The sequence below is a fragment of the Saimiri boliviensis genome, chromosome 3, assembly GCF_048565385.1.
Source record: "Saimiri boliviensis isolate mSaiBol1 chromosome 3, mSaiBol1.pri, whole genome shotgun sequence".
NCBI classification, from domain to species: Eukaryota; Metazoa; Chordata; class Mammalia; order Primates; family Cebidae; genus Saimiri; species Saimiri boliviensis.
Window position 1 is genome coordinate 5617768 of NC_133451.1, and position 26700 is coordinate 5644467.

At 56.8% G+C, this 26700-nt stretch overlaps 1 protein-coding gene across 7 annotated transcripts in view; it reads right to left on the bottom strand.

Moving 5' to 3' along the window:
• The window catches only part of SORCS2 (sortilin related VPS10 domain containing receptor 2), a 556267-nt gene extending 529672 nt beyond the window's left edge, over window positions 1-26595 (bottom strand). For 5 of the 7 annotated variants that reach the window (XM_074395857.1, XM_074395856.1, XM_074395854.1 and 2 more), the window contains exon 1: window positions 26026-26595. In XM_074395857.1, the coding sequence (XP_074251958.1) occupies window positions 26026-26496 (471 nt within the window). In that variant the 5' untranslated portion in view covers window positions 26497-26595. The remainder of the gene's footprint in view (window positions 1-26025) is intronic. The other 2 variants (XM_074395860.1, XM_074395859.1) reach the window with 1 other exon arrangement.
• Window positions 26596-26700: the final 105 nt, after the last annotated feature.

Here is a 26700-nt window from a genome sequence, read left to right on the forward strand (position 1 = left end):
CTGGCTCTGTCTGGCCCTGCCTGGCATCAGGAATTAGGAGAATGGCATCTTTCTTCTCCCTCTGCCAGGCCTTCATCCACTCATTCCTTTTCTTTCAATCATGCGCCCTGCCTTGAATCCAGGAGTGGGGCACAGAGAGGACTCGGGTGAGGCCCATGGACACCATTTGGCACACTCAGTGGCAGGAGCTCAACATAAGCAATTCATGTCACATGCCAGGGAGAGAGTGGCGGTCCCTCCGCCCCAAGCCTTGGTTTCTGCCTCAGGAGACCAGGAGGACAGCTCCTTGCTGGGTCCCACGGCACCCAGCAGTCTCCCTCCGTGCGGGGCCACCTCGCACATCAGAGCTGCCTGCCACCAGCCCGGCCACGCAGACAGGTCAGGCCTCAGAATCTGAAGTCTCGGCCCAACTCCTGTAAAAAGAAGTGGTCAGTGAGCAGCTGTTGTGCTAAACTGTCTACGCTCTTGATAGAACTAGCTCTGAAATCCATTACACAAATTTCTGGCCTCTTAAATCCAGCAAACCAAACCCTTCTTTGTTTTGACAATGATGTGGGGTCATCATGGTGGAACACAAGGGTACGGAAGATGGGGTGCAAGTGTGAGCAAGGTCTGTGCCCTGCACATCAGGGTCCTACCTGGCCTGTGGGCCACCCGCAGGCCTTCCAAATTCCCAGCCTGATATGGTTTGGCTGTGTCCCCACCCAAATCTCATCTCAAATTGTAGTTCCCATGATCCCCACGTGTCATGGGAGGGACCTGGTGGGAAGTGATTGGATCACGGATTCCCTCAGGCCGTTCTCGGATTAGTGAGTGAGTTCTCACGAGATCTGGTGGTTTTATAAGTGTCTGGCATTTCCCCTGCTGCACTCCTTCCTGCCGCCTTGTGAAGAAGGTGCCTGGCTTCCCCTTCCCCTTCCACCCCGACTGCAAGTCTCCTGAGGCCTCCCCAGCCATGCTGAACTGTGAGTCAATCCAATCTCTTTCCCTTATAAATGGCCTAGTCTCGGGTATATCCTTATAGGAGCATGAGAACAGACTCATACACAGCCCTTGGCAGTGAATCATCCAGGTGCCCGGCCTCAGGCCAGACCCGTTAAACCAGGCTCCCTAGCATGAGGCTCAGACAGCAGATATTCTAAAGTCAAGTTAGAGAACCCAGAGTCTGGGTTCAGTGGGACATGGACACGGGCTGTCCCATGGGTCACCTCAAACTCCACATGGTCCTGGAGTCTGACATTGTCTCTGCCTTCAGAAAGCTGTTATTTCCCACAGACAGGAACGAACACACAACACACCCCCGCGGCATAAACAGACAAAAAGGTCCGCTAAATCCAATCTGCGAAACATAACAAAGGAAACTAGCAGGAGGCCTAGGTGGTGTGGAGAAGGATACGGCGGGCCCCAAAGTGAGGAGGAGCAGCCATCCACGCCGGGCAGAGGGACTCACCCCGGTCCAGGCTCTGAGGTAGGAAGGCCCTGGCACGTTCCAGAAGCTACAAGAACCCAGCATGGCAGAGCGCACGGGAGCACCGCGTTCCAGGGCAGCGTGCCCTGGGGCAGTGCAGTACGGTCAGCGGAATGAGAAAGGGCTGGAGAAAGAGTTTGGGTTTTATCCTAAGTGCGCTGGGAAAGCCACAGGACAGCGTTTCCCAGACGTGAGCGTGGCTGGCACAGTGCAGACCGCAGAGAGGCAAGTCCTGACATTCCTACTGGGATTCACGGCTGCGATATTGAAGGCTTGCCTTCTTGACCTTTGCCCTTGAATTCCCACTGGCTTCACAGATCTGAAAATACACGTAGTATGCAATCAACCTTTAATTAAATGCAAAAAAGACATCTAATCATGCTTACATCCCCGAGTCTATTTCCATCCCATATACTGAGCATAGAGACAAAGAATATGCATTATGTTGCACAGGAATCGTTTTTTAAATGTCTTGAATCTCTTGAGAGAGGAATTATTTCAGTGGGCTAACGCCGATATCTATAATTAATATCTATGAAAAAGTTAGACCCAAGAAAAAAACTTTTCAGGCTAAAAATCCTCATGTGATTTCCAGGTAATTAACAGTTTGGTCTCCGCCACAGTAAAAATAGGCTTCCACCTGAAACTAATTTCCTTTATAGCTACCATGGCCATTCTTGAAGTGACGGAGGGGAAGGAGGCGATTAGAATCCATTTACGCAGCACAGGTGGGAGGTGAAACCTGGCTGGGTGGGAGGTGAGCCGGCCAAGCACAGTGAGGAACGCAGGGCTCCTCCTTGGGGGTTTCTCCAATGGCTTCATCTGACCTTCTACTTGGGCCAAGTCCACCCACTCAGAAATCTCCAAAGATAAACTTCGGCTTCAGGAGGGCCCCTCCTGACCGCCAACCCATCTGGCAGCTCTGCCCACCCTGCCATTCACTCAGAGGCATGAAGAGTCCCCCGCATACCTGGGGAAGCCCAGCCACGGAGGTGCGACGGCCTGTCCAGCGTCATCCAGCTGCACAGTGGGAGGGGCAGCCTGGGACCCTGTGCACTGTGACCCCAGCCAGCCCAGCTGTCCCCTCTTCTGGGCTTTCAACCCTCACCACCCTAAAAATACACAATCCCTTAAGAACCCTGTCCCCGTGAGTCCCGCTCAGGTCCCCACGGCTCCCACGGGTCAGAGCTCCGCCCCACGGCCTTCCGTCATGGCTTCATCCTCACACCGTATTTAACAGTTGGAGACATTTCCTCTGTGTGTGCGTGTTGTCACACATGCCCACACACAGCTACATAGCAAGTCAGGGAGAGCCAAAGTCCCTGGCCATGGGCATTTTTGTGGAGGGTGTGGTGGCTGCACTGATCTGCCCGACCCTAGGGAACTGCCTTCCACTCACAGATGCTCAGTAAATATTTGCTGATTTGAGAGCGGTAGAAGTGGCCAAATTTTGCTTCCAAGTGCCTTTAAAACCTTCATCCTAAGTAAAAGCATGTGGCCTATGAGCCTCCTGCTGCAAGCTCTGGCCCCTGGAACCAGCAGGCAGGATGAACTGAGAGGCCACGCACCAGGCCAGTCAGTTACCTGTGCTTTAAAAATAACTTTCCTGGTCCGGGCGGTGGCTCCCGCCTGTAATCCCAGCACTTTGGGAGGCCGAGGCAGGAAGATCACAAGGCTAGGAGATGGAGACCATCCTGGCTAACACGGTGAAACCCCATCTCTACTAAAAATACAAAAATTAGCTGGGTGTGGTGGCGCAGGCCTGTAGTCCCAGCTACTCAGGAGGCTGAGGCAGGAGAATCACTTGAACCCAGAAGGCGGAGGTTGCAGTGAGCTGAGATCACACCACTGCACTCCAGCCTGGGCGACAGAGTGAGACTCCATCTCAAAAAATAAAATAAAATAAATAACTTTCCTGGCTGGGCGCAGTGGCTCATGCCTGTAATCCCAGCACTTTGGGAGGCCAAGGTGGGCAGATCACAAGGTCAAGAGATAGAGACCATCCTGGCCAACATGGTGAAACCCTGTCTCTACTAAAAATACAAAAATTAGCCAGGTGTGGTGGCGCGTGCCTGTAGTCTCAGTTACTGGGGAGGCTGAAGCAGGAGAATCACTTGAACCCGGGAGGCGGAGATTGCAATGAGCCAAGATCATGCCACTGCACTCCAGCCTGGGTGATAGAGCAAGACTTCATCTCAAAAAAATAAATAAATAACTTTCCTTCATCTGCAGCTCGGTGTCCACCCATCCACCCATCCATCCACCCCACAAACACTGAGCACCAAGATGCCCAGGGCCAGGGCGCCAGCAAGCTGCAGGGTCCCCGGGCCCCACGGAGGACCGGCAGTGGGGCAAGGGCTGGGAGACCGGGGGTGAGATGGAAGGTTCCAGGCCAGGCGGAGGAACCTGAAAAGGAGGGGCCCCGACAAGGCTGGTCAGCCAGCAGCGATCAGCCAGCTGGGAGCAGGGAAAGGGGAAGGAGGAGCCCCGTGGAGCAGGCCGGACTTGCTCTGAAAGATCTTAAGCTAAGACTTCGCATCCAAAGAAGCGTAGCTGCAGTGTGGACGGAGGATGGGAAGAGCCACGGGAACCGCCATGCAGTGTGGACGGAGGATGGGAAGAGCCACCCAGGTCTCTGGGTCCCGGGGAGAGGAATTATGGGAATCACCATCTCATCTCTTTGGCTTTCCTGCGGGGGGCGGGGCAGGCTGATCTCGGCCCCCAAGAAGACACCCCCATCCAAATCCCAGAACCTGGCCATGGGTTCCCTTGTAGAAACATTGCAAGTGTGATTAAGGCTCTAGGGAAGGGAGAGGAGCCTGGACTGTCTGGGGGCACAAGGGTCCTAATGTCATCACAAGGGTCCTTATGAGAGGGAGGCAGGAGGGTCAGAGCCAGAGGAGGAGAAGCGGAGGCAGAGAAGGAGGGATTTGAGGAAGGGGCACGAGGCAAGGCGGCGGCGCCTCTGCACGTGGAGAAAGGGAAGGACACGGAACGTCCCCGGAGCCTCCCGAAGGAGCCACTGACACCCTGACGTTAGCCCACACCGCTGACTGGGCTTAAGATCTTTCAGATCTGGACATCTGGCCTCCGGAACCGTAAAAGAATGAAGCTGAGTTGCTTCAAGCCACCAAGTTTGTGCAGTTTGTTACAGCAGCTACAGGGTTAAAACGCGGAGATGTGGCCTTGAGTGAATGGCCCGTGGCCTAGACCCCGCTTCTCCGTCTAGCACCGCAGGCCCCAGGTGGAGCAGGGCCGGGCTGGCGCATAGCTCACCATTCCCACGTACAAGGCAAGCCCGTGCCTTTCACTGCTGCTTTCGAAGGATGACCACGCCATACAGCAAAGTTGGCGCCACCTGGCACCACCCCCACAACCCTACTGTCCCTCAAGGTCATGAGCAGAACAGACCCACAGCCTGGAAACCCGACAGCAAAGACAGGCGTCCTTCATGTCCACCAGAGAAGCAGCCCACCGGCAGCCTCGTCACCTTCTTCCTGCAGCCTCAGCTACGCGCTGAACTCACTGGCTCTCTGCAGAAACCAGATGTGCTGGAATGTGCTGCCTCTATAAGGGGTGAGCCTCCCATCACTGGAGGCATCCCAGCTGGAACACAGTGGTCTCTCTGAGCACCCTGGGAACTGAGACCCTGTGAGTCTATCCCAGGACGACCATTAGCAACCTTCCTGCACACAGTCAGTGCCGTGTGGAATTCTGACACTGGGCTGAATGAATCTGCCCAGCCTCTGCCTTAGACCTCTTTCTGCTGCTGTAACAGAATGCCACAGACTGAGGAATTTACAAAGAACAGAAGTTTATTTGGTTTTGGAGGCTGGGAAGTCCAAGAGCACGGGGCTCATGTCTGGCGAGGGTCATCCCATGGTGGAAGGCAGAGAGGCTAAGGCGAGAAAGAGGAAGACGGGCTGAAATTCGTCACCTCGTCAGGATCCCACTCCCGTGAGCATTAACCCACTCCTGAAATAATAGCATTAATCCATTCCCCAGGGCAGAGTTCTCATGACCTAATCACTTCTTAAAGGTCTCACCTCCCAATCCTGTGACATTGGCAATTACATTTCGGCATGAGTTTAGGAGGGTTTCAAGCCATGGCAGCCTCCCTACGCACCAGCTGTCCCCCCAGGGGCAAGAGTGGCACGCAAAGGCTGGCTTCCCTCCTGGAAGACAAGAGGAGCCCTGACTGTGATTCACCCTCTCTCCCACGATTCCTGTAAACAGACACCCCAGACCCGGAGGCTGGAGGCAAAGACACAAAAACCAACTCTCCCAGCTGACTTCCTTGCAGAAGGAAGCCAACCCGTACCCATGGCTCACTCGCCGCAGGGAACCTCACAGCTCTGGGGCAGGGAGTGGGATAAAGCCCCAGGAAGCAGCTTCCAGCCCAGCCCAGCTCCTGGAGACAGGTGGCTGAGTCCACTGCAGCCAGGCTGGTTCATGGCATCCAAGTGCCTTTCCAGGGGTGGGCCCTGGGCAGGCCAGGCTCTCCAGGTCTCCATCTGGAAAGGGCACTGGCCTGAGAATCCTGAAACCTGGCTCTAGACCTAGCTCTGCCATTCCCGGGGGGAGCACTCTGCCCAACCCACTCACCTCCTGGGCCTCTGCTTTCTCATCTGTAAAGTGAGACCCCAGCCAGGCTCCTAAAGTCCTTGCAACGTCAGCAGTCCCTGACTTAACACAGTGGTTCTTGGCTTATTTGGGTTGAGATTGGGCAGCAAGCTTGAGGGCACCGGAAGGCTCACACCGACGCTGGACACACGTGGCCACAGAGCACCTCCGCCTCCAGGGCTGTGACAACCATGGTGGGGGTCTGTACCATCTCCCCAGCTGCCTTCAGCCCACAACACCATGTGATGGGGTCACCTCGGCCCTCCCCAGGCTGTCCTCCCTGCCTTGGGCGCAAAGGTCCCAGCCGTCCCAAGACAGCTCACCTCTGCTGGTGTGCCATGTCACCTCCCAGGGCACTTCGTCCCATAACCTGTCACTGCAGCAGCTCCACAGGGCATATTGACTCAAAATGGCACAAGCACTCATGGGGGACAGAGGAGGTGCCACGGCCCACAGGCAAGATGGCGGTGGGACTTCATGCCAGGGGTTGCGTTGACTCGGGAGCCAGATCCGTGTGGATGTGGCTCAGCAGAGCTGAGGATTGGGGAGTCACCAGACAGCAAACCACAAAAGCAGAAGACGGGAACAGGTGTGGCTCTGCCACCTTCTCCAGTAGAAGTCACACCGCCCACAGCTGACACCTCTGATGACCCAGGCCGCAGAAGGTGGAGACGGCATTGTCCAGCGGCCCCGGGTTGTTCTCCCCAGGTGAATAGGTGACTCCCTGAAGACAAGGCCAGCAAAGGTTCAAGACTGCAGCTAACCTCTCTTCCAGCTCCTCACCCCGCCCGCCGTGCGCTCCTGCCCAGAACCCGTACTCTCTTCTTCCAGTAACAAATGATCTTCACTTGGAGACCAAACTCCTCCCGCTCAGGCTCCATCTTCATGGCTCAGTGGTTGGGTGTGTGGGCCTAGCCAGGCAATCAAAGTGCCTCAGCTCCATGGCCAACAGGATGGGTTTGGGGGCGTACGTGACTCAAGCAGGCCAGGGAGCCTCAACTCTGGCTTCCCTTAGGAACGGGGACAAACAGCAGCTCTCTTTAGCCTGTTTCCCAAGGACCAAGACCTGGGAGGGCTGCCTGAGAAGGAAACCAATATGCAGTGAAAACAGAATCCAGAGATGGAGCCAGACCAAGGAACCAAGCCTGTTTTCTATGTTAGAACACCTGGAGCAAGCCATGCCTGAAGCGAGCCCCCTGGACACCCTGGTTCCGTGAGCTTAGGAATTCCTGTTTTTCACTCAGGCTAGTTGGAATGGGGTTTCTGTAACCTGTCACCAAGAGTTCTGCTTAAAACATCCTTTTGTGCCCAGGATGGCAGGAGATGCAAAGGCAGAGACAGGAAACGGGAACATGTTTCCCACCCTCCGGTAACTTTAAACCAACCGGGCAAAGCTGCCCACCCCGCCAGTGCACAACCACATGCCGACCTGTGCAGTGTGGGCTAAAATCCTGCAGGGTCTGGGAAGAGAGGGGAAACCCCCGAGGGCCAGGTGAGAGGAGGCAGCTTCCAAAGGCGGAGGCCTGGAAAGACCTCCCGACAGCCCTCCCGCACTCCGCTCCCATCTTTTCTTTTCAGAAGAATTCCTCTCCCCATCCTCTGGATCAACAGGAACCTGGGGCGGGGCAGCCACAGAAATTCAGGCCACCAAAGGGGATTTAGCCACACAGATGACTGGGAACATTCCTGATAGAATTATGCAGAAAACAGACACCAGCTAACATTCACGATCTCCTTCTACCGCTTCAAAAAAACCTACGGCATTTCCTCCAGGTGGGGAGAGAGTAAAAGGATGAGGGATTAGCCAACAGAGTGAGACTTGCTCCCATCCCTCCTCTCACAGGGGTCCCCAGCTTGTCACACCTGCTTCCTTCCTAATGGCCTGTATGTCCTTGATGGAATTTCATGTGGACGATCTGTCTTTAAAAGGCATCCTAGGCTGGGTGCAGCGGCTCACGACTGTCATCCCAGCACTTCGGGAGTCCGAGGCAGGTGGATCACTTGAGGTCAGGAGTTCAAGCTCAGCCTGGCCAACAGGGTAAAACCCTGTCTCTACTAAAAATATAAAACTGAGCCGAGTGTAGTGGTGGGCGCCAGTAATGCTTCTCGGGAGGCTAAAGCTGGAGAATTGCTTGATCCCGGGAGGTAGAGGTTGCAGTGAGCCAAGATCACGCCACCACACTCCAGCATGGGTGGCAGAGTGAGACTCTGTCTCAAATAAATAAATAAATGGCGTCCTGACAAACGTTAGGGGGTGACTGTCCCAACGCCACCGCCTGCCCCACCCCCTGGATGCTCCCTCCTGGCTCCTCTTGCAGCAGAGAACTCTGCTGCAGTCTGGCCTGTGCCCTGGCAGAGCCTCCCTGCCTCCCCACCTCCCTCCCGCTCTCCCGCTCCTCCCGCCATCTCTGGGAAGCTCTTCCCAATTTCTCCAGGCACGAAGGTGTAAGGGAAATTTTTGCTTCCTGCAGTAGAATGAGGACGCAAAGTCAGAATTTATTGACTTATTTTAAAAATGCAGAAATGCAAAAATTCCTCCCACAAGTGACTTTGTGGCCATGACTCAGCCCTGACGACAAACCCTCAGGCGTTCCAAGGCGCAGGGGGGCTGGGCCCGCCCCACCCAGGCCAGGTCACAGCTCCACTCCCAGCAGAGCCCTGTGGTCACCGAGGTTTTGGCAGATGGCTGACCACCCACCACCTGCCTCCCCCAAAATCTTCTCTTGCTGGGGGCTTGGGAATGACTGCTGGGGGTTGGTAGGTGATGGGTGCCTGGGTCTCCTTCCTGGAACAAGAGAAGTGGGTGTTGGCTGGTGCAAGCTGGGTGCCCAGCACTTTTGCCCTCACTGTATCACAGGTGGGCACACACGCCTGCATTTTACAGGGGAGGACATGACTCAGAGAGCACAGGCAGTGGGCCCAGGCCAGGCAGCCGTTAGCAGCAGAGTTGGCATGGTCACCAACCAGCCACCTGCACCCAACCATTATGGGCACTGCATCAAGGTCAAGCATTTGAGCTGGGCATGGTGGCTCACACCTGTAATCCCAGCACTTTGCGAGGCCAAGATGAATGGATCCCTTGAGCCCAAGAGTTCAATACCTGCCTGGGCAACATAGCGAGATCTCATCTCTACAAAAAAATTAAAAACTAGCCGGGTGTGGTGGTGCATGCCTATAGTCCTGGTTACTCGGAAGGCCAAGGCAGGGGGAGGGCATGAGCCCAGGAGCTGGCGGCTGCGGTGAGCTATGATTGCAGCAGTGAACTCCAGCCTGGGCAGCAGAGAAGCCCCACCTCCATTTTAAATAATGGCGGTAATAACAAAGGTCAAGGGTAGAAAGCCCAGCCCTCAGCACACAGAGGAAGTGAACAGGTAGGTGCAGATGACCAGGGGCCCAGCCTTCACATTATCCACAGATGCCCCCACCCACCCGGTCCTGCACAAGGCTGATGACGTCCTTCTCTGGGGAATGCCACCTTCTCCTCCAAGAGACCCTCTCTGGTGCCCCCCCAGTTAGAGACCCCCATCACACATGCATCCTTCAGAGCATCTCCCCATCGGCTCCTGCCCTGGGACCCCCAGGTCACCATCTGCCCCCGCCCCAGTGGGCTGTAACCCCGCAAGGACGTGGACCATGCTTGGTCCCAGCCACGGACATCACCCCACCCCCTGGCAGAGGGTCTGGCCCAGAGCCATAGCTCACTGCTAAATGCATCAGCCGCTCCAAGAGCACCTCCCGAAATGCTCTCTGGGGCAAACAGGAATTTGTGCCAAAGCCCAGCAGATGTCAACAAACACTCGTGGATCAGTTGGTCAGCGGGTCCTGCCTGGTCTTCTTTCCTGCTCTGACCATACTGAAAACCAGACCCTACAGCACGCAGGTGAGTGAGAAGACAAGAAAAACCAGCTTGGAAGTGATCTCAAAATCTGAAGGTCAGCACCTGCACTTCAGACCAGGAAGGGGCCAAGCCCACCCAAAACCGTCTACGAGGGGACAGGCTTCCGCACCGCAGAGCGGGCCCCAGAAGCCAGCCTCACGCTGGGGTCCTGGCAGGGGCCGCTTGCAGCAGGGGAGGCTGGGAGCCTCCTAAAGAGAGGGGCCCCTGGCCTGGCTCTCTGCACAGCCCCCCCCAAGTCCTCTCACTCCAGAGACCACAAGTGTCTCAAGACCCCAGGATGGGCCAGGCCACCCAGAAGCTGGGATGGAGTCAGAGCCCCAGGATACAAAGATACGAAGGGAAGCCAGGCCCAGGGTGAGGGCGCAGCATCAAGTCCTCGGAGATGAGACACAGGGGATGTTCTCAGGCCCAGAAGGACGGGGTGACAGAGCCAGCTGAGGAGGGGGCATCTGAGCAGACGCTGGCTGCCCAGGCCGAGCCCTCCACATGTGATGTGCTCTCACCTACGACACCACCAGGTCAGTCCCCTTTCCCTCCTAGGGAAGAGAAAGACGACACTCCACGAGGTCCACAGTTTGCGGGGCCACGTGGGGCCAGGGGGCAGCAGAGCAGAGGGGCTGCCTCCGCGGAGGGTGGAAGTGTGGTCGGGGGGTGACAGAGGCAGGCAGGGGCCCCTGGAGTCTGCTGGAAAGGTGGGGCCCTCCACACACTGCCAACCCCGGGCCAGGGCTAGGTGAGCCAGGCCGGCAGCACACAGACCAGGCTGGCATCCCAAACGGGTCGCGAAGCCTCTCCGAGTCCCTCTCTGTGCTCAGAAGACTCGGCCCGGGGCCTGGGGCAGAGGTGGCTCTCTGTGGGCTCCCCTATGGGACTAGAGAGAGGATGCCTGGTGAACAAGAGACAAGGCCGTGCATCCCCATAAAAACTTGGGGACCAGGGGACCCTGTGCAAGGGAGGGCTGAGGAAGCCACAACTATGGCCGAGGAGCGTGAAGCCCTGGGGTCCTGCAGGGACTGGGGCCGGGGCAGGCAGAGGCTGGGGCTGCAGCCCCGTGCCCGCAAAACAGCCATGGTCATCCCTGCCTGCGGCTGCCGGGGTTTACAGAGCGGATCTTTCACTAGTCTGTCCAGCGTGCCTAGCACAGTCTGGCACACAGGGGGCCTTAGGAAATGTGTCGGCAGAGAAAGAAAGGGCAGAGGCCAGAAGACCAGCCCTGCCTCCCCCAACACCCTGCCAAGCCACTGCCTGCCAATAATCCCCAGCGTCTTCAGCCCACAGCATCCACCGGAGGCCATTTGGAAATGCCATAGGAAGCAGGAACCCTGTGGGGGCTGGAGGGCTGGGGGCAACGCGTGTCCTGTCCCGACATGCCCCATGGATGGCCTCCGACCCCCACCTGCCCCAGCTCAGAAGCCAAGGTGACCAGCACCAACCCCCTTCTGCACGTCCTGGGCGGTGAGGAGGCCAGGGAGGCAGCTGGGGGTCACCTCGGTGTCCCCAGCCGGTCTTTGCCTTCCTGGGCCAGGCTGGCTTCCACCTGGGGCCAAGAGACACGGGAGGTGGGATCCTGGGAGAAGCTGCCCGAAAGCTCCCTCCCCGCCCCGGCCAAGTCCCAGAAGTTTCGGATTTCCTCGTCACTGGCCAGCCTGGCCCTGCACTCAGCCTCCGGTGAGATGGAAAGAAATTCCGACTTGATCTTAAGAAGTGAGCATTCCAGGCAATAATTCAGATCAGGAAACTTGTGAAAAACCAGATGTCAACGAGAAATACTTTCTTTCCAAGTGAACTGGAGGAGCTGAATGTTTCATGAAATACGCCGGGCTTTGTTCCACTTTAGCAAACTATTCAGGAAATGGGAAGACACGGGAACCACACGAAATCCCCCCCCCCCGAGAAAGAAGACACGTTATGACGAGGGGCGACAGCGCTGTCTTCCCTGGCACTGGAGAAGCTCGTCCCACAGGGCTCAGTGGCCTCCCTCCGTCCCGCACCTTCAGCTCAGTGGGGAGGGGTCCTGCCAACCCGGGTGTGGAGGAGGGACAGCGGGGAACCGGCCTCAGCTCAGAGCTGGGCGCAGCCCACTGAACCCGCCTGCCTCCAGGAGCTCAGACTGTCTGGCCACGGTGGCTGCCACACTCCAGCCCAGCAGCTGGGTCCTGGCCAGGCGCGGGGTGAACGCAGACAGCAGCCGGTGACTCACCTCGGCTCCGGCCCAGGCTGTGTGGGCGGGAGGGGCTCGGCGGGGCAGCAAGCCTTCCCAGCCCGGGCTCGGGGCTCCGCGCTGCACCTCCAGCCTTCCCCAGAGGGACGTGTTGATGGGAATTGGAAGAAAAGGCATTCACGGACACAGAATGAAAAGCGAGGCCCCACACGTGGACGAAGGCCATTTTGGGGGCTCCCTCCATAGAAAGTGCCCCCCACTGCCCACCAGGATCTCAGAACCTGGTGATTCCTCTGAAGCTGGCCCAGACAGGAGGCTGAGCCCAGTGCTGGCGTAGCTAGATGGATGAGGGGTGGGCAGGTGGGTGGTGCATTTCCGCCAGAAGCCTGGGTTTCTCCAAACCTGCCCTCCTTTGGCAAGCCCTCCCATGGGTCAACCTACCCCAAGTCATCTGTCTTCATGGAAAGCGGAGTGAACCCATCTCGTGGGTTTCTTGTTTTGTCTTGTTTTGTTTTGTTTTGCTGGGTGAGATGAGGCTGGGATCATCAAGGATGCTATTTAAATGCCCTAACTTCACTTGAGAATGGGTGTTTTCCCACCACGGAGCACCCTGGCTCCTGGCTGACCCAGTGGCCCGACCAGAGAGGCGTGGGCATCACCAGGGCCTGGCTGCACAGCCACGGGCATGAGTCAGAGGCTGCTAGACCGCTTTCCCTCTGCCCAGGACGCCTCTCGGGCAAGAAACAAATCTCTCTGTCTCTCTGGCAGCCAGCTCTCTTCTCCGCAGATATGTGCCGTCATCCCCACCCCACAGGGAAGAGATTAATTAGCATGTTAAAGAGCTTCCCAGGTTACTCGAGGAGCTGGCATCAGGCCAGGGAGCCCAGCTCCTCCCTCACCAGCTCTGCCAGGACAGAGGGACTCTAATTCCCCAGCTTCCCCAGCAGGGAAGCTGGGCCTCTGAGCTTCAGGATCCGCGTGACCTCTCCCCAGCTCCTCCTTTCAGAACTCCCCAGTGTTTACTGAGCATCTGCTAAGCACCAGGCCATGGGGAACAACACAGAATGAAACAGAATGAAGCCCCTGTGCCCCTGGACTCCACACCCTTAGTGGGCTGAAGGAGACTAGAGAGGAGGACTGGGAAAGACGGGGACACTGGGGCAGGGCAGAGGGGACAGGGCCAGGGAGGGACGCATCATTCCCATGGGGTCCGTCCGTCCCCATCTCATCCCTCCAGCCGAGTCCTACCTCACATGGCATTAGCTCTTATTTCTTTTTTCTTTTTTAATTATTTATTTAGAGATGGAGCCTCGCTCTGTCACCCAGGCTGGAGTGCAATGGTGCCATCTCAGCTCACTGCAACCTCCACCTCCCAGGTTCAAGCGATTCTCCTGCCTCGGCCTCCCAAGTAGCTGGGATTACAGGTGTGCACCACCACATCCGGCTACATTTGTTTGTATTTTTAGTAGAGCAGGGGTTTCACTCGGTTGGCCAGGCTGGTTTCGAACTTCCTGACCTCAGGTGATCCACCCGCCTCAGCCTCCCAAAGTGCTGGGATTACAGGCGTGAGCCACCGAGGCCGGCCTCACGGCGTTATTTCCACATGCTCCTGATTCTCTCTGCTTGCTCTTTCTTCAGGGACCCATGAACTCGGATGGAGAAACAATGACCTCTTTATTTTCAACCAGCCCCAGCTGAAATTGGGCATTTCCTTCCATTATGAAGTAGGCGACAAGTCACAATTGTATCATCACCTGTTGGTGGCACCCAGCTATGTCTGTTGGTGACATACCTGGTGTCACCAACAGAAATCACAGATATCTCCAAGGCCAGGTCACAGTTGTTATTGATCTCAAAATACTGTTTATACACTCAGCACAACTTCAAAACTACGGAAATCACCACACCTGCTGCTAGTTGTTGCAGAGGTGTCACTGGAGACCATAGTTTCAGTATTCTGATGACTTCGTTGCCATGGAATTGTGTTCCTGTGGATCTATACTTTGTTTATGCTCATGATAAAATCCCCATTCTGAGAAAGTTTCAGGAGCTTCTCCAGGATTGGGGTGGGCAGGAGTCACAGCACAGGGAGAACTATGAACCCCTGTGCCAGTTTGGGGTCCCCAAAGCCAGATAACCCCTGGGTGTGTGTCCCTTGTTCCACCCAAGGAACCTAACGCAGAGCCAGGCACACAGCAGCTGCCTGACATCATAGCTGCGGCAGCACTCAAAGGGGATGCCCAGAGGCTGATTTGATGGTCAAATGAAAAATCAGAAAATAAACTTGGCTGGAGTTAAGTGGTATCGATGGGAATAAATTGAGAAAAACATAGGGTTTTTATTGAGTGCTTTATTTTTACAGAGTGAAAATGGAATTACTTAACTGGTCAGTGAGGTAGTCAGTTGGGAAAAGTGCCTAAAAGCAGAGGAGGAGGAGAAATGGGCTTGAACTTGGAACACAAACTGTTACCCTCAGCAAGCTCGGCAGGCTGAGCAATGCCTCCTGGAATGGCTTCCTTTCCACCCTGGGCCTGGCACCAGACCCGCCTATTTCTGACTTCCTAAGGCCGACGGATCTGGATTTCCTGGGCTCAGACAGAAACCCCCTCGTTGGGTCACAAGTGGCAGAATTCAGAGTCTATGAGAACAGAACAGAGAAAAGTGACTCCCATGACACAGCCTTGCCGCTGTGTCCCTTCTAGGCACGGGATCGTCCGAACGCCACGCGTGTTTCTCTTCCTGTGCATTTCCTTGGGGGTGCTACTGACCAGCAAGTGAGTAAAACACAAGCCAGCCATGAGAGTGATTTCTGCTGTAGTTAAAACCTCAGGCTTGATCAAAAACACAAGCCAGGCATGGTGGCTCACGCCTATAATCACAACATTTTTAGAAGCTGAGGTGAGTGGATCGCTTGAGCTCAGGAGTTCAAGACCAGCCTGGGCAATACAGCAAAACCCCATCTCTACTAAAAAAAAAAACACACAAAAATTAGCCAGATGTGGCAGCGTGCACCTGTAGTCCCAGCTATTTGGGAGACTGAGGTGAGAGAATCACTTAAGCGAGGAGGTTGAGGCTACAGTGAGCTGTGACCGAACCATTGCACTCCAGCCTGGGCAACCAATCAAACCCGGTCTCAAGAAGAAAAACAAATTGACATAGCATTACCATATGATAACAACCATATGATAGCAATCCCACTTCTGGGCATTTACCCAAAAGGACTCAAAGCAGGGACCCAAAAAAAGGCATCTGCATATCCATGTTCACAGCAGCCTAATTCACACTAGCAAAAAGGTGGAAAGAACCCAGATGTCCATCCGCAGATGCGTAAAGAAACGATGTGTTCTATCCATACAGTGGACTATTACTCAGCCATAAAAAAGGAAGGACATTCTGACACCTGCTGCAGCGTGGACGAACCTGGAAGACATGATGCTGAGTGAAATACACCAGACGCAAAATGACAAATGTGTACAGTCCCACCTCTATGAGGTTGTGAGAGCAGTCAGCTTCATGGAGACAGAAAGCAGACTGTGAGTGCCGGGGCTGGGGGAGGGGTGACGCAGGTTGGTGTTTCAGAGGGGCGGAGTTTCAGTTTGGGAAGATGAGAATGTCCTGGAGGATAATGATGGTAACAGCTGCACAACAGTGTGAATGCATTTAATGCCCCAGAACCACAGACTTCAAAAGCATTAAAACCGTACATTTACGTTACCTATGTTTTACCACAATCTTACAAATAGTCATAAAGAAAAAAGAATTTTAAAAAGAACTCAGACAACAGTGAAGGAAATCAAAGCACATCTCAGATCCTCGATAGCTGTGTAACGGGGGGCAAATCCTCCCGCCACGCCGAACCTAATTTTTCTACCACTGAAAAATGCATATAATCATGGTATCGACTGAGTAGGTCTCTCTCCAGGAGCAAATGAGACAGTGGGTGTGACGTCCCTGACATGGCATCCAGCACCTAGATGGGGGCTGTGATTATTAACTTTATTATTACTAATCAGGAGTGCTATGTAAATAGTGAGGGATTGTTATTATTATAAAGTAAAATTACATCAGAAGCAGAAGCTGCGAGGTGATCCTAACCGCCGGATCTCCCCGGCTGAGGCCTGGGAGATGCTATCACCACTTCTGATGCTTCAGAAATATGCACGGCGAGGAAGCCTCATAAAGAATTCTTTCTGAATTAAAATTGATCTGAATGGAAGCGGCCACACTCTGCCTGGTTCTTTTCTTTCTTTAATTTGAACTTCATTTATCTTTGAGCATCGGGAAATGCCGCCATGCACGAGATGTGCTCGGCATGAGTGAAGGCGAGTTCAGCACTGCAGGAAATTATCTGCTTTTGCAGGAAAATTACTAAGGAAGGAGAGTGCTGTTATTTTAAGATCTTTGAGCTGGTGTGAGAAGAAACTAATTAAATGATGGTGATTTTCTGTGCAAATACAGTAACTGACTGCTACGGAAATGCAAAATCAGAAAGAACTTTTCCACGTCAAAAGGACACTGGAGTTTTTTCCAGTCTTCCGAGGAGAGTCCCCACTCACTCAAGCATCCCTATTCCGTGTTTTAATAACCAATGGAGCTTAATTAGAATAGAGGTGACAAGCACCATAGGCAGTCCGTGAAGCTTCCCGAGTCATGAGGCTGAATGGAACAGGCTTTGCTGCTGCCCTCAGCGGGCAGTGAGCAAGCTGCCTGAGCCTGTGATTTACAACCTCACAGAGCAGATCAGGGATAGTCTGCGCTTGGAAGCTGCCGGGGGCAGGGAGAACGGTACAGGGCATTCCCATCCCCACCATCCACTTAGACGCAAAGGCTGCCCTTCTCTCACACCCAGAATCCAAGCTCACACCCAGACGGGGTTTTCCAAGAAAAAGCAGGACATGAACCCATGCCGAACATGTGCCTTCACCTTTCCAATGCTACCGATGGAGACCTCACCCTCCCGGGGGCCAGAGCCGGAGATCTCTGCTCCCTGGGCTTCCAAAAGGAGAGGATGCTGGTCAGGAACAGCAGCTGCGGCCACAGGGGGCTTCTCGGGTCATCCACTGCCTTGCCATCCACAGGGCGCCCACCCGAACCAGGGACGTGGGAGGAGCAAGGACAAAGTGGGCCATTGGAAAGAAACCATAAATAACTCATCCTTTGGAGTCTGAAAAACGAAAGACAAGGCAGCCCCCGAAAAGGAGGCAACGTACAAGCCCCGCATCAGTTTCTTCCTGCGCCGGAAAAGGCACAGGGATTCTTTGCAGCTGATTCCCAGCTGACCTGCCCGTCCCTCCAGCCTGCGCTCCCTCACCTCATCTGAGCGAGTCTCAGCCCGACTCTGAAAAATCACCATAAAATAAAGCAACAGCTAGGCTGAGGGACCCACACAAGCGCTGGGCTGCCTTCTCATGTGAGGGGCGTGCCGAGGAATGAGGCTAATTTATGACCTCTTTAGAATACTCTCAGGAACCTTCACGCAACTACAAATTAAATCGCCCTTTATTAAAGGAAAAGTGGATTTGTGAAATGTGCTCAGCAACTTTATTAGCAGGGCTGTCTACGCCTTCGAGTCAGGCTTCTTGATCAAGGAAGGAGTCTCTCCTCTGCCCAGGAGCGCTCCAGGCTGCTCAGGGTCCAGGCCTTGCCTTCAGCCTTAATATTCTCACCATCCCAGCCTCCTCCTCAGCCCGGGACTCTGCTCATCCTTCAGAGCAGCTCCATCTTCACCTCCTGCAGGAAATCTTCCCAGACTTCCCCAGCACAGATTCATGCAGCACCTAGAACTCGCTGGGATGATTCCTGTCCAGACCAAACTTTTCACCCGGGCAGGGGCCAAGTTTGACTTCGCCCCTCACTGTATTCTCAGCACCTGACAGTGCCTGACGCACAGAGCAGCTCGGTCGATAGCTGAGTCCAGTAGCTACCATGAGCCAGGCCTTGGGCTAGTTTCAAGAAGACAGTAAAGATGCAAATAAGGTCAACACTCTCAGAAAACAAAACGAAGGAGGACATTGGTGGGTCTGCTGGCCAGGCCCCCATTCATGGAGCCTGCAGCCCCAGCACTGGCCTGACACAGAAACCATGATCCTTGTTTGACAGACAAGGAAAAAGGCTCCGAGAGGTTCAGTCCTCATCTAAGAGTGAACAGCAGGCATGGGTGAGACCAGCTATGCTTGAAGCTCAACTCCCACGGAAATCTGCCTCCTTCATTATTACTTAACAGACGGCTGGCCGGGCGCAGTGGCACGTGCCTGTAGTCCCAGCCACTCGGGAGGCTGAGGTGGGAGGATCGCTTGAGCCCATGAGTTCTGAGCTGTGGTGCACTATGCCGACCGGGTGTCCGTACTAAGTTTGGCATCAATATGGTGACCTCCTGGGAACAGGGAACCACCAGGTTGCCTAAGGAGGGGTGAACCTGCCCAGGTCAGAAATGGAGCAGGTCAAAACTCCCATGCTGATCAGTAGTGGGACTGCACTTGTGAAGAGCCACTGCACTCCAGCCTGGGTAACGTAGCGAGACCCCATCTCTTTTAAAAAAAAAAAAAAAAAAAGCGGGCTGCAGTGAAGTACTTAGGCTGGGAACTCCAAAGTCTCTTCTTCATTCAGTCTCCATTCATATAAATAAAATACAAATTAGCAAATGTGTACTAAACACACGCCATGTTAGGGTTGGTGGTGACCTTGGAGATGGTCTGGTCCTGGCACTCATTTTACAGATGGGGAAACTGAGGCCTGGGGATGCGTGGGTACATGGGTGGCCAGCATGATGGGGAGGGAGGGGTGAGCGCCTGGCTGAGTGCTGCAGGTAGAGAACCCAGGGTTCCCCAGGGAGGAGAGGGAAGGCAGCACCCGTGTTTTGGAGGGCAGGGGAGGGGCCCAGGGATCAGAGCCAGAGGCCATGAGGAGCGGCATGGAGCGCGGCCCTGGCTCCGGCGGGGGTCCGGACTCACAACCACAACTCTGGACCCCTCAGGCGGCCCCTGGTGGTCCCGCTTCCCACCCCAAGCTGGAAGTCCCTGCTGCATGGACATTGAGCCTCCTTTTCAGCACTTCCAGTGAGGGGAGACTGGGCCTCCAGAGCAGCACGAGCGTGCACTTGGGGCAGCTGAAGACAGCGCAGCACCCCCTCCCCCCGCCCCCCGAGCTCTGCACTTCCCCACCGTGCACCAGAGGGGTGGGCTTCCAGCCCAAAGCCGGCTTCCAGCCCATAACCCCTCCTGCTCACAGTCCCCAGGAGTGTCATCCCCGCAGGCAAGGACCCAACAGGACAGGGCACCTCAGGTCAGGTGAAGTGATTTCAGGGAGTGGGGCAGTGGGTCTGGGAGGCTCCCAGGGTCCTCAGAGGTGACAGGAACAGAGCAGTACTTGAGGGGGTGCACAGAGAGGGCAGCACGTGCGGGAGCCACAGTGAAGGTCTCACCCGCTAGACCTGGATGAGGAGGCACATCAAAGCAGCGCCCCGTCCCAAAAGCCAGGGAGTGGGTCTGTGCGGGCACGCCCAGAGCAGCACCCTCCCTCGGACCCCAGGCAGGAGAGAGCATGGCAGGAGCCCCCTCAGGGAGCCCCGGCTTCCCAGCGCAGGCAACAGCTACGGGCAGCCCCCACCGGCCCCACTCACCCCCAGAGATCCCTGCTGCTCCCCTCGGCCCCGCCTCCCCAGCCTTGCCGGTCGGTCGTCCTCATTCTCCTGCCGCTGTGGCCCGTGTGGTCCCTTCCCAGGTGAGCCGAGCCTCCCCTGCCCCGCTTTGTCCTCAACACCGGCCCCACCTCACTCCTCGTGAATTGCATCCCTGGGGCTCTCTGCCCTCACCCCACTTTGGACCACAGGCACTTCAAGAGGAGGAGCCATCCCGCTGGCTCCAGGCCCTTCCTCTGCACCCCGGGCTGACACCTGAAACACGATGACCAAACCAGGGCCCAAGTCGAGAGAGCGAGCACGGCCCCCATCCTCCCAGCCCAGAGGAGAATCAGGACGGGGACTTCTGCCAACGCACCCAGCAGAGCCTGCGGGTAAGCACCCATGAAACGAGGTCTGCCGGCTGCTTCTCGCCTTCGCCCTAAAGCGACTGATTTGGAGGCAAATGTGAGGCCACGCGGAGGGTTCTGGGCACAACACCCTCCCCTTCTTGCTGTGGGCTCTCAACCCATGCTCTAAATGGTGAGTGACCAGGGTGAGGGCAGAAGACCTGGGTCACCTCGCGAGCCTGTGGTTTGCACGCCGAGACTTCCCGAGACTGGGCACGCCCTGCACATGTCCCCACACGCCGCCACCTCTCTCCACACGGAGTCCCTGGCTCCCTCATCATGCTTCATCCAGCCGCCAGGCCCAGGGTCCCAGACAGGCCTGCACCGCCAGCAGCCAGCGCCTGACAGCAAGCGTGACAGGCACTTGGCCCTGGTCACCACGTCCCTTGACCTCTGCCTGCGTCTGCCTTTCTCCAGGTGGCCGCTGGACACCCTTGGTGATGAGCTTTCACGACAGAGACAGAGGCCCAGCACCCACAGGCCAATCAGCCACAGCTCGGCCACCAGGGGCCACATCTCGGCCTCCAACCCAGCCTGTACCCCAAACCCAGGGAGGCCCGCACCATGGTGGCCTAGAATTCCAGGGTAACGCACAGCATGTTCCGCAGACTTAAATGCAAAACCCCGAGCTTGGAGCCACCAAGCTGTCCTCTAAGGTGGACCGGAGTTGACATCACAAACCACAAGCATCGGATACAAGGCTACAGGTCAGCTTTGTCATGGATTTGAACCCGTTCATTTAAGAAGTCACATGGTCTCTGCACTCTGGAGGCTGGCCTGGAGCCTAGACGCCCCGCACCACTCAGGACAGAGAGAGGCGTGCTGAGCCGGGGCAGCCACGTCCTGTGCGTCCAGCCACCCACCTCTCTCCGACCCGCTCTCCTCTCCCTCAGCCCCTCCACGGTCCTGCCCAAGCCTCCCACTGGCAGCAGCTTCTCCCTGAGCCTCTGTCCAGATGCCTCGCCCTGCGGCCCTCAGCAGCCCCATCCCCCCGCTGCCTCCAGGGCTGTTTCGTGATACCATTCGCTGAGGTCCCGCTGCGGGCCCCGCTCTGATCTGAGCATTCTACGGGGAAGATCTCACTTCACCTGCACCACAAACCTGTGAGCCTTCACTTCTCCGCTTTTCAAGGCATGGTCACCGAGGTTCAGAGAATGTAGTCCATTTGCCCTGGATCCCAGAGCCAGAGAGGGGCAGGGCCAGGATACAGGCCCGGGCAGGCTGCCTCCGAAGCGCCACTGATTCCGGTGTCCACCACCCCTCCCTGCCGCACAGACTCTTCAGCCTCACATCTGGGGTCCATCCAGAGCTGACTTTTTTCCAAACTCCATCCTCTGGTGTGTCTCCTTGCCTAATGCATTCACTTTCACTTTATATGACACACACGTACCTTCCAATTCCTACCCCCCAGAACTTGCTCAAGCTGGAATGTTGTTTCCTGGAATGTTCTCCATCTCCTATGTACTCCACCTACTCATTCTTTAGGCCAGCCTTGATGTCACCTCTTCCATGCAGACTTCCCTGATTTCCCCATCAGCATTATCAGGGGAGGGTGACACTCGGCCCCTTAGAGCCCAGCTGTTTATGTCCATCTCTTATCTCCCACTAGACTACTCTAAGCTCCACTACTAAATTCAGGGGATACAAAGGAAGCTGAGACCACTTCCCTGCTATCAGGGTCTCCACTGTGTCCCCCCGACCAAAATCCATATGTTGAAGTCCCAATCCCTGCACTTCAGAATGTGACTGCATTCGGAAGCAGGGCCTTTAAGAGGTAACTAGGTTAAAATGAGGTGGTTAGAATCAGCCCTGATCAGCAGCGAGGACACAGACACATGCAGAGGGAAGACCGCGTGGAGACACGGGAGCAGGTGGCGTCTGCAAGCCCAGGAGAGAGGCCTCAGAAGGAACCAGTCTGGACAATACCTTGATCTCCGACTTCCAGCCTCCAGGACTGTGAGAAAATACATCTGTTGTTTCAGCCACACAGTCCGTGGCACTTTGCCCGGGCAGCCCTAGAAAGCGCATCCACCTGCCCTCAAGGAACTCGGCACCTGGCAGATGTCATGATGGAATTCTCACGCCACTTGAGAAAGGCCATGGGTGCTACAGTAGAAGAAGCCGCCACCGACCATTGGTTCTTGACCTCTTAACTCAGAGAAACTAAGTTTCAGAAGCTCTGCTGATGTGTCGCTCTAGTTCATCAAGACTGCAGAACAGAGGTGTGGGTGATCTGCTCAGAATCACCTCTGCATTCAAATCCCTTGGATACCACCAACCATGTAGGCGCAGCACAGAGCAGATTGGAAAAATGGGCAGAGGGAGGGGAGGGGGAGGGAAGGAGGATGGAGGGGAGGGGGAGGAGGAGGGGCAGGAGGAGGAGGAGGAGGAAAGGGGAGGGAAGGAGGCGGGGTGGGAGGAGGCATTGGGGGAGGGGAGGGCAGGGGAGGCTGATCCTCTTGGGGACCAATGACAGAGGTGAACAAACTGGACCTGGCTGCAGGAAGCTCACGTTCAAGTCAAAGGATACATTCCGCTTCAAAGTTGAGGATCAAGTGCCTTGTGGGAAGGAGCCCAGGTGAGCTGTGTTTAAAATAAGCACAATAAGCCCACGGTTTCCCAGAAACATTAAGAACAGGATGGGGCACAGCACAATCCCCGTAGGGACAACATGAAAATGCAACCCCAGAGGCCGAGAGCCACACTCTGTAATATTTATCCACCTTCAAATAGCACCGCTGCCTCCAAGGGCAGCTCCGGAGACACAAAACCCAAGCCGCGTGCGCGCAGCCCACTCTACATCCGTGACAACGCAATACCTCTTGGTTTCAATGAAACATTAATTTCACACATAACGATTTGTTTCTGCAGCTAAACGTCAGACAGGGAGGCAGTGTTTGAACTTTCAAGCAAGTCCCCTTCTCTATCTCCATGGGAGCAGTCAGAACCAAGCCGCTGGAAGGAAAACTCGCCTAGTATTCATGGAGCTGCAGCACCGGGGGCTGAAATCCTGGGACTCCTTCTTGTGGGATGCTCTCAAATGCCTTGTTTCAAAGTCCATCCCCCTCATCAAATGCTCCTTTTAATTTTGAAGAGCACCTGATGTGGTAGAGTAAACACTCTCTCTGTTCATGTTGACGACATCTGCAGAGGGCAGTGAGCAAGTAAGGACACACAACGCCAGGAAGGCTGCTCAGCAAGCCAGCCCTGTGAGTTTCCGTCTGGTTGTAGCTTTCAAAGATGGTGCTTTCAGGCAGACGTGAAACCCACTGCCAAATCCTGGCTAAAGTCTTAGTCCTGTGCTTGCAGGATGGAACTAGAGGGGGCAGAGCACATGTCTAAGACACGTTGTGTGCTGAGAAGACAATACACGCATGCAACAAGAACTGGGGAAAGGATTTTTTCTTTTAAAGCAGTTTTACTTCATCAGCTCGAGGTAACAGCCTTCTCGCCTCTTCTGAGTTTTCTCAGGCAAGATGAAACTCCTACAGCCTCACCTGCTCCCCGAGGTGCGGGATGATCAAGTGTTCCCCAACTGCCCAGTCCGGAGAATGGGTGTGTGGGAGGCAGGAGTGGAAGGTGGTGAAGCCCAATGCCTGGTCCAGCATCTGACCCCATGGACACCCACACTCACTACTCACAATGAGGGCATGCTGCCTGCTGCTTCCTGATTGTTTGCTAAGTGTCAGGCTATGCCCACTGTGCCGCACCCCACCCCTGTCCCATGCCTCACGCTGGCTGGAGGACATGCATCCCTTAAAGCTCCTCTCTGGTTCCTTGGACTTTCTGTCTCCTGTCCGCAGTGAGGATGCAAGCCCACCCAGTCACCGAGGAGTCACCCAACCCAGCTGCCGCCCTCAGGGAGAAAAGTCACATGCGTGGGCTCCTCTGATAGCCCCCACCCCAGTGCCCATCCCTGCTGGCCCAAGCTCCCTCCTCAACGCTCTCCCAGGAAGCTGCCCTACACCCAGACCGTGAGGTCAGGATGGGGGCAGGCTGGGTGTCAGCTGAAGACAGCTAGCCTGCCCCCTGCCGTGGGGCTCCTCCACCCCCTCCCCAGGAAGCTAAATGACAAAGGGGCCGGGGCAAGCTGCAGGATCGACTGCCTAGGCAGATGGGGTGGGGGTTAGAGATTGCTGGCCCTGCAGGATTTACTTTTCGTGTTTATTTGGTCCTTTGAGCTCTTAGTTTCTGGGTAACCTTTCCGCCTGAATTACAGCTTATGATACAGCGGACACCACTTGTTCACAGGTACACCTGGCATCTGACCCCTCTCTCAAGGTGCAGATGGAGAGCCCCACCCCCTACCAGGGCTCTTCTAAGGAGGGGGCACCTGCCACCTTCCGTAAGTCAGCCCAGTTGGCACCCTGACTGTCCCCTGCTGGCCCACTGGGCCCAGGGAGCCAGCTCTGCCCTCCGAGGGCTGCTAGTTGGGCTGGAGATGCCAGGAATGACCCAAGACCAGACACTTGGCACCTGCACCCTGATAGCTGCCGGCTGGTTGGGGGGGCTGGGCTCCAGGCCGACTAAATCCAATTAGTGCTTCCCCTGCCCCAACATATTCATCTGCCCACCTCATCCCTCCTCCAGCACAAATCACAGCCGCCTGGGGCAGCCCCGAAAGGCTGGACAGAGATGAGCGCAAGTGGCCGCCAGGAGTGTGCCCTTTCCTAGCTGCAGAGACCAGCGCTCCCCACCGCCCAGGCAACCGCCCATGCATATAGGAACCCTGGGCCAGCGCTACCGCCTCGGGACTCTGTAAAGTGAGAAGAGGTGGGGGTTCCTAGGGGACCTGAGGAGACAGCAAGGCACAGGAATGAGGGAAGCCTCCCATCTTCACTCCCCATACAAAAGTGTCCGCCCCTGGGAACTCATGGCTGCCACCTCCCTACCCCAGGCCTTCTCTGGAAGCTGCAAAACTAGAGACCCACCCCAGGCTGCCCCAGGATGACCTCAGAGTGACCCTCGGCCCTTTTCCTGGAGTGTGGGAAGTGAGGCTGAGGCAGCTCCCAGGGGAAGAATCTGAAGGGTCCTGTGCCTCCTGCAGTCACCCCCAAAGGCCAGAGCGGGCAGGATCTGGGAAGGGTAGGAGCTCCAGGCTGTGGGTGGAGGAGCAGGAGGTCCCCAGCAGAGGTGGCAAACTTCCAGCTGGAGCAAAGCCAGAGTGGCCGGGAAGGTGGGGGGAGGGTGGGGAGTTTGCAGTGCAAGCACAGTGTGGGGATGAACCCGGTGGGGTACGCAGGTCCCCGTGCATCCAGGCGGGGCGACCTGCAGCAGGAGCTCAAGGCAACTACGGGTCACACTAGGGGACCCCAGGGAGAAGGGCAACCCAGAAATCCCAGAGTCCCAGAATAGGATTCAAGCTGACTGGGGGAAGTCCCGGAGCCTGCGGAGATGCCACCGCGGAGTCCCGGGTAGACCAGGGAGGGGAGGATCCCGAAGCCCAAAATCCCAGAAGGCGACGCTCAGCCGGTGGAGCCTGGGGGGTGTGGGAGCTAACACCGAGCTGGCGTGACCCTCGAGGACCTGCAGGCTCCCGAAGTCTCTAGGGACCTCCTCGGTAACCCAGGACCTGGAGGCCAGTGGGGAGTCCCCGAGGTGGCCCAGGATCCCGAAATCTGTGGGAATGTCGCCCGCGGTGAGACAGGCGCCCGAATCCGAGGACCTCTCCCCAAGTAACCGGTGACCAGAGGCCAGTAGGGGCGCCGCCGAGGTGACCCAAGTGCCCAAGTCGCCACGAACGCCCCGGATGACCGCGGGGTGGTCGCGGGTGGAGGCCGTGGCGGTCCCGCCGGGGTGTCCCGCGGGGTCCCGGGCAGGGGCCGCGGCGAGCGCGCGGAGGTCACTTACGCTGCTGTTCTCGCCCGTCCAGTGCACCATCGCCTGGTTGTGCGTCGCGTCCCCCTTGAGCACGAACGACGTGCTGATGAGCGAGACCTGCGCCCGCGAAGCCGCTCCGGCCAGCGGCGCCGCCCGCTCCCAGCGCCGGTTGCCCGCGGCGGGGGCGCCGTCCTCGCCGGGACTCGGAGCGGGACCGGGACTCGGACCCGGGACGCGGGGCTCCGCGCCGCGCGCCCGCCGGTCCTCGCCGCCACCGGCCTCCGCGCGCCCCGCGGGAGGGCTCCGCGACACCCGAGTCAGCTGCGCGCGGGGACCCAGGCGCCCGGGCTCGGGGGAGCGCCCCGCCGCCCCGCAGGCGCCCAGCAGGAGCAGCAGCAGCAGGAGCGGCCGCCAGCGCGGCGGCGGCGGGGCCCCGGGGCTCGGGGCTCGGGCGGCGGGGCCGGGGCCCTTCGGGGCACGCGGGGGCCCCCGGTGCGCCATGGTCGCCAGGGGCGGCGGCGGAGCCGGCGGCGGGGCGGCGCAGGCGAGGGGACCGCGGCCGGGAAAGCGGGAGGGCGCCGGGGAGCGCGAGCGAGAGCGCAGAGAAAGGAGCCGGCGAGGGGAGGGAGCGGCGGGAGGAGGGGACTCGGCGGCCCCGGCGCCACCCGCGACGCCGAGCGCGCACCGCCACCTGCCGGCCGGCCC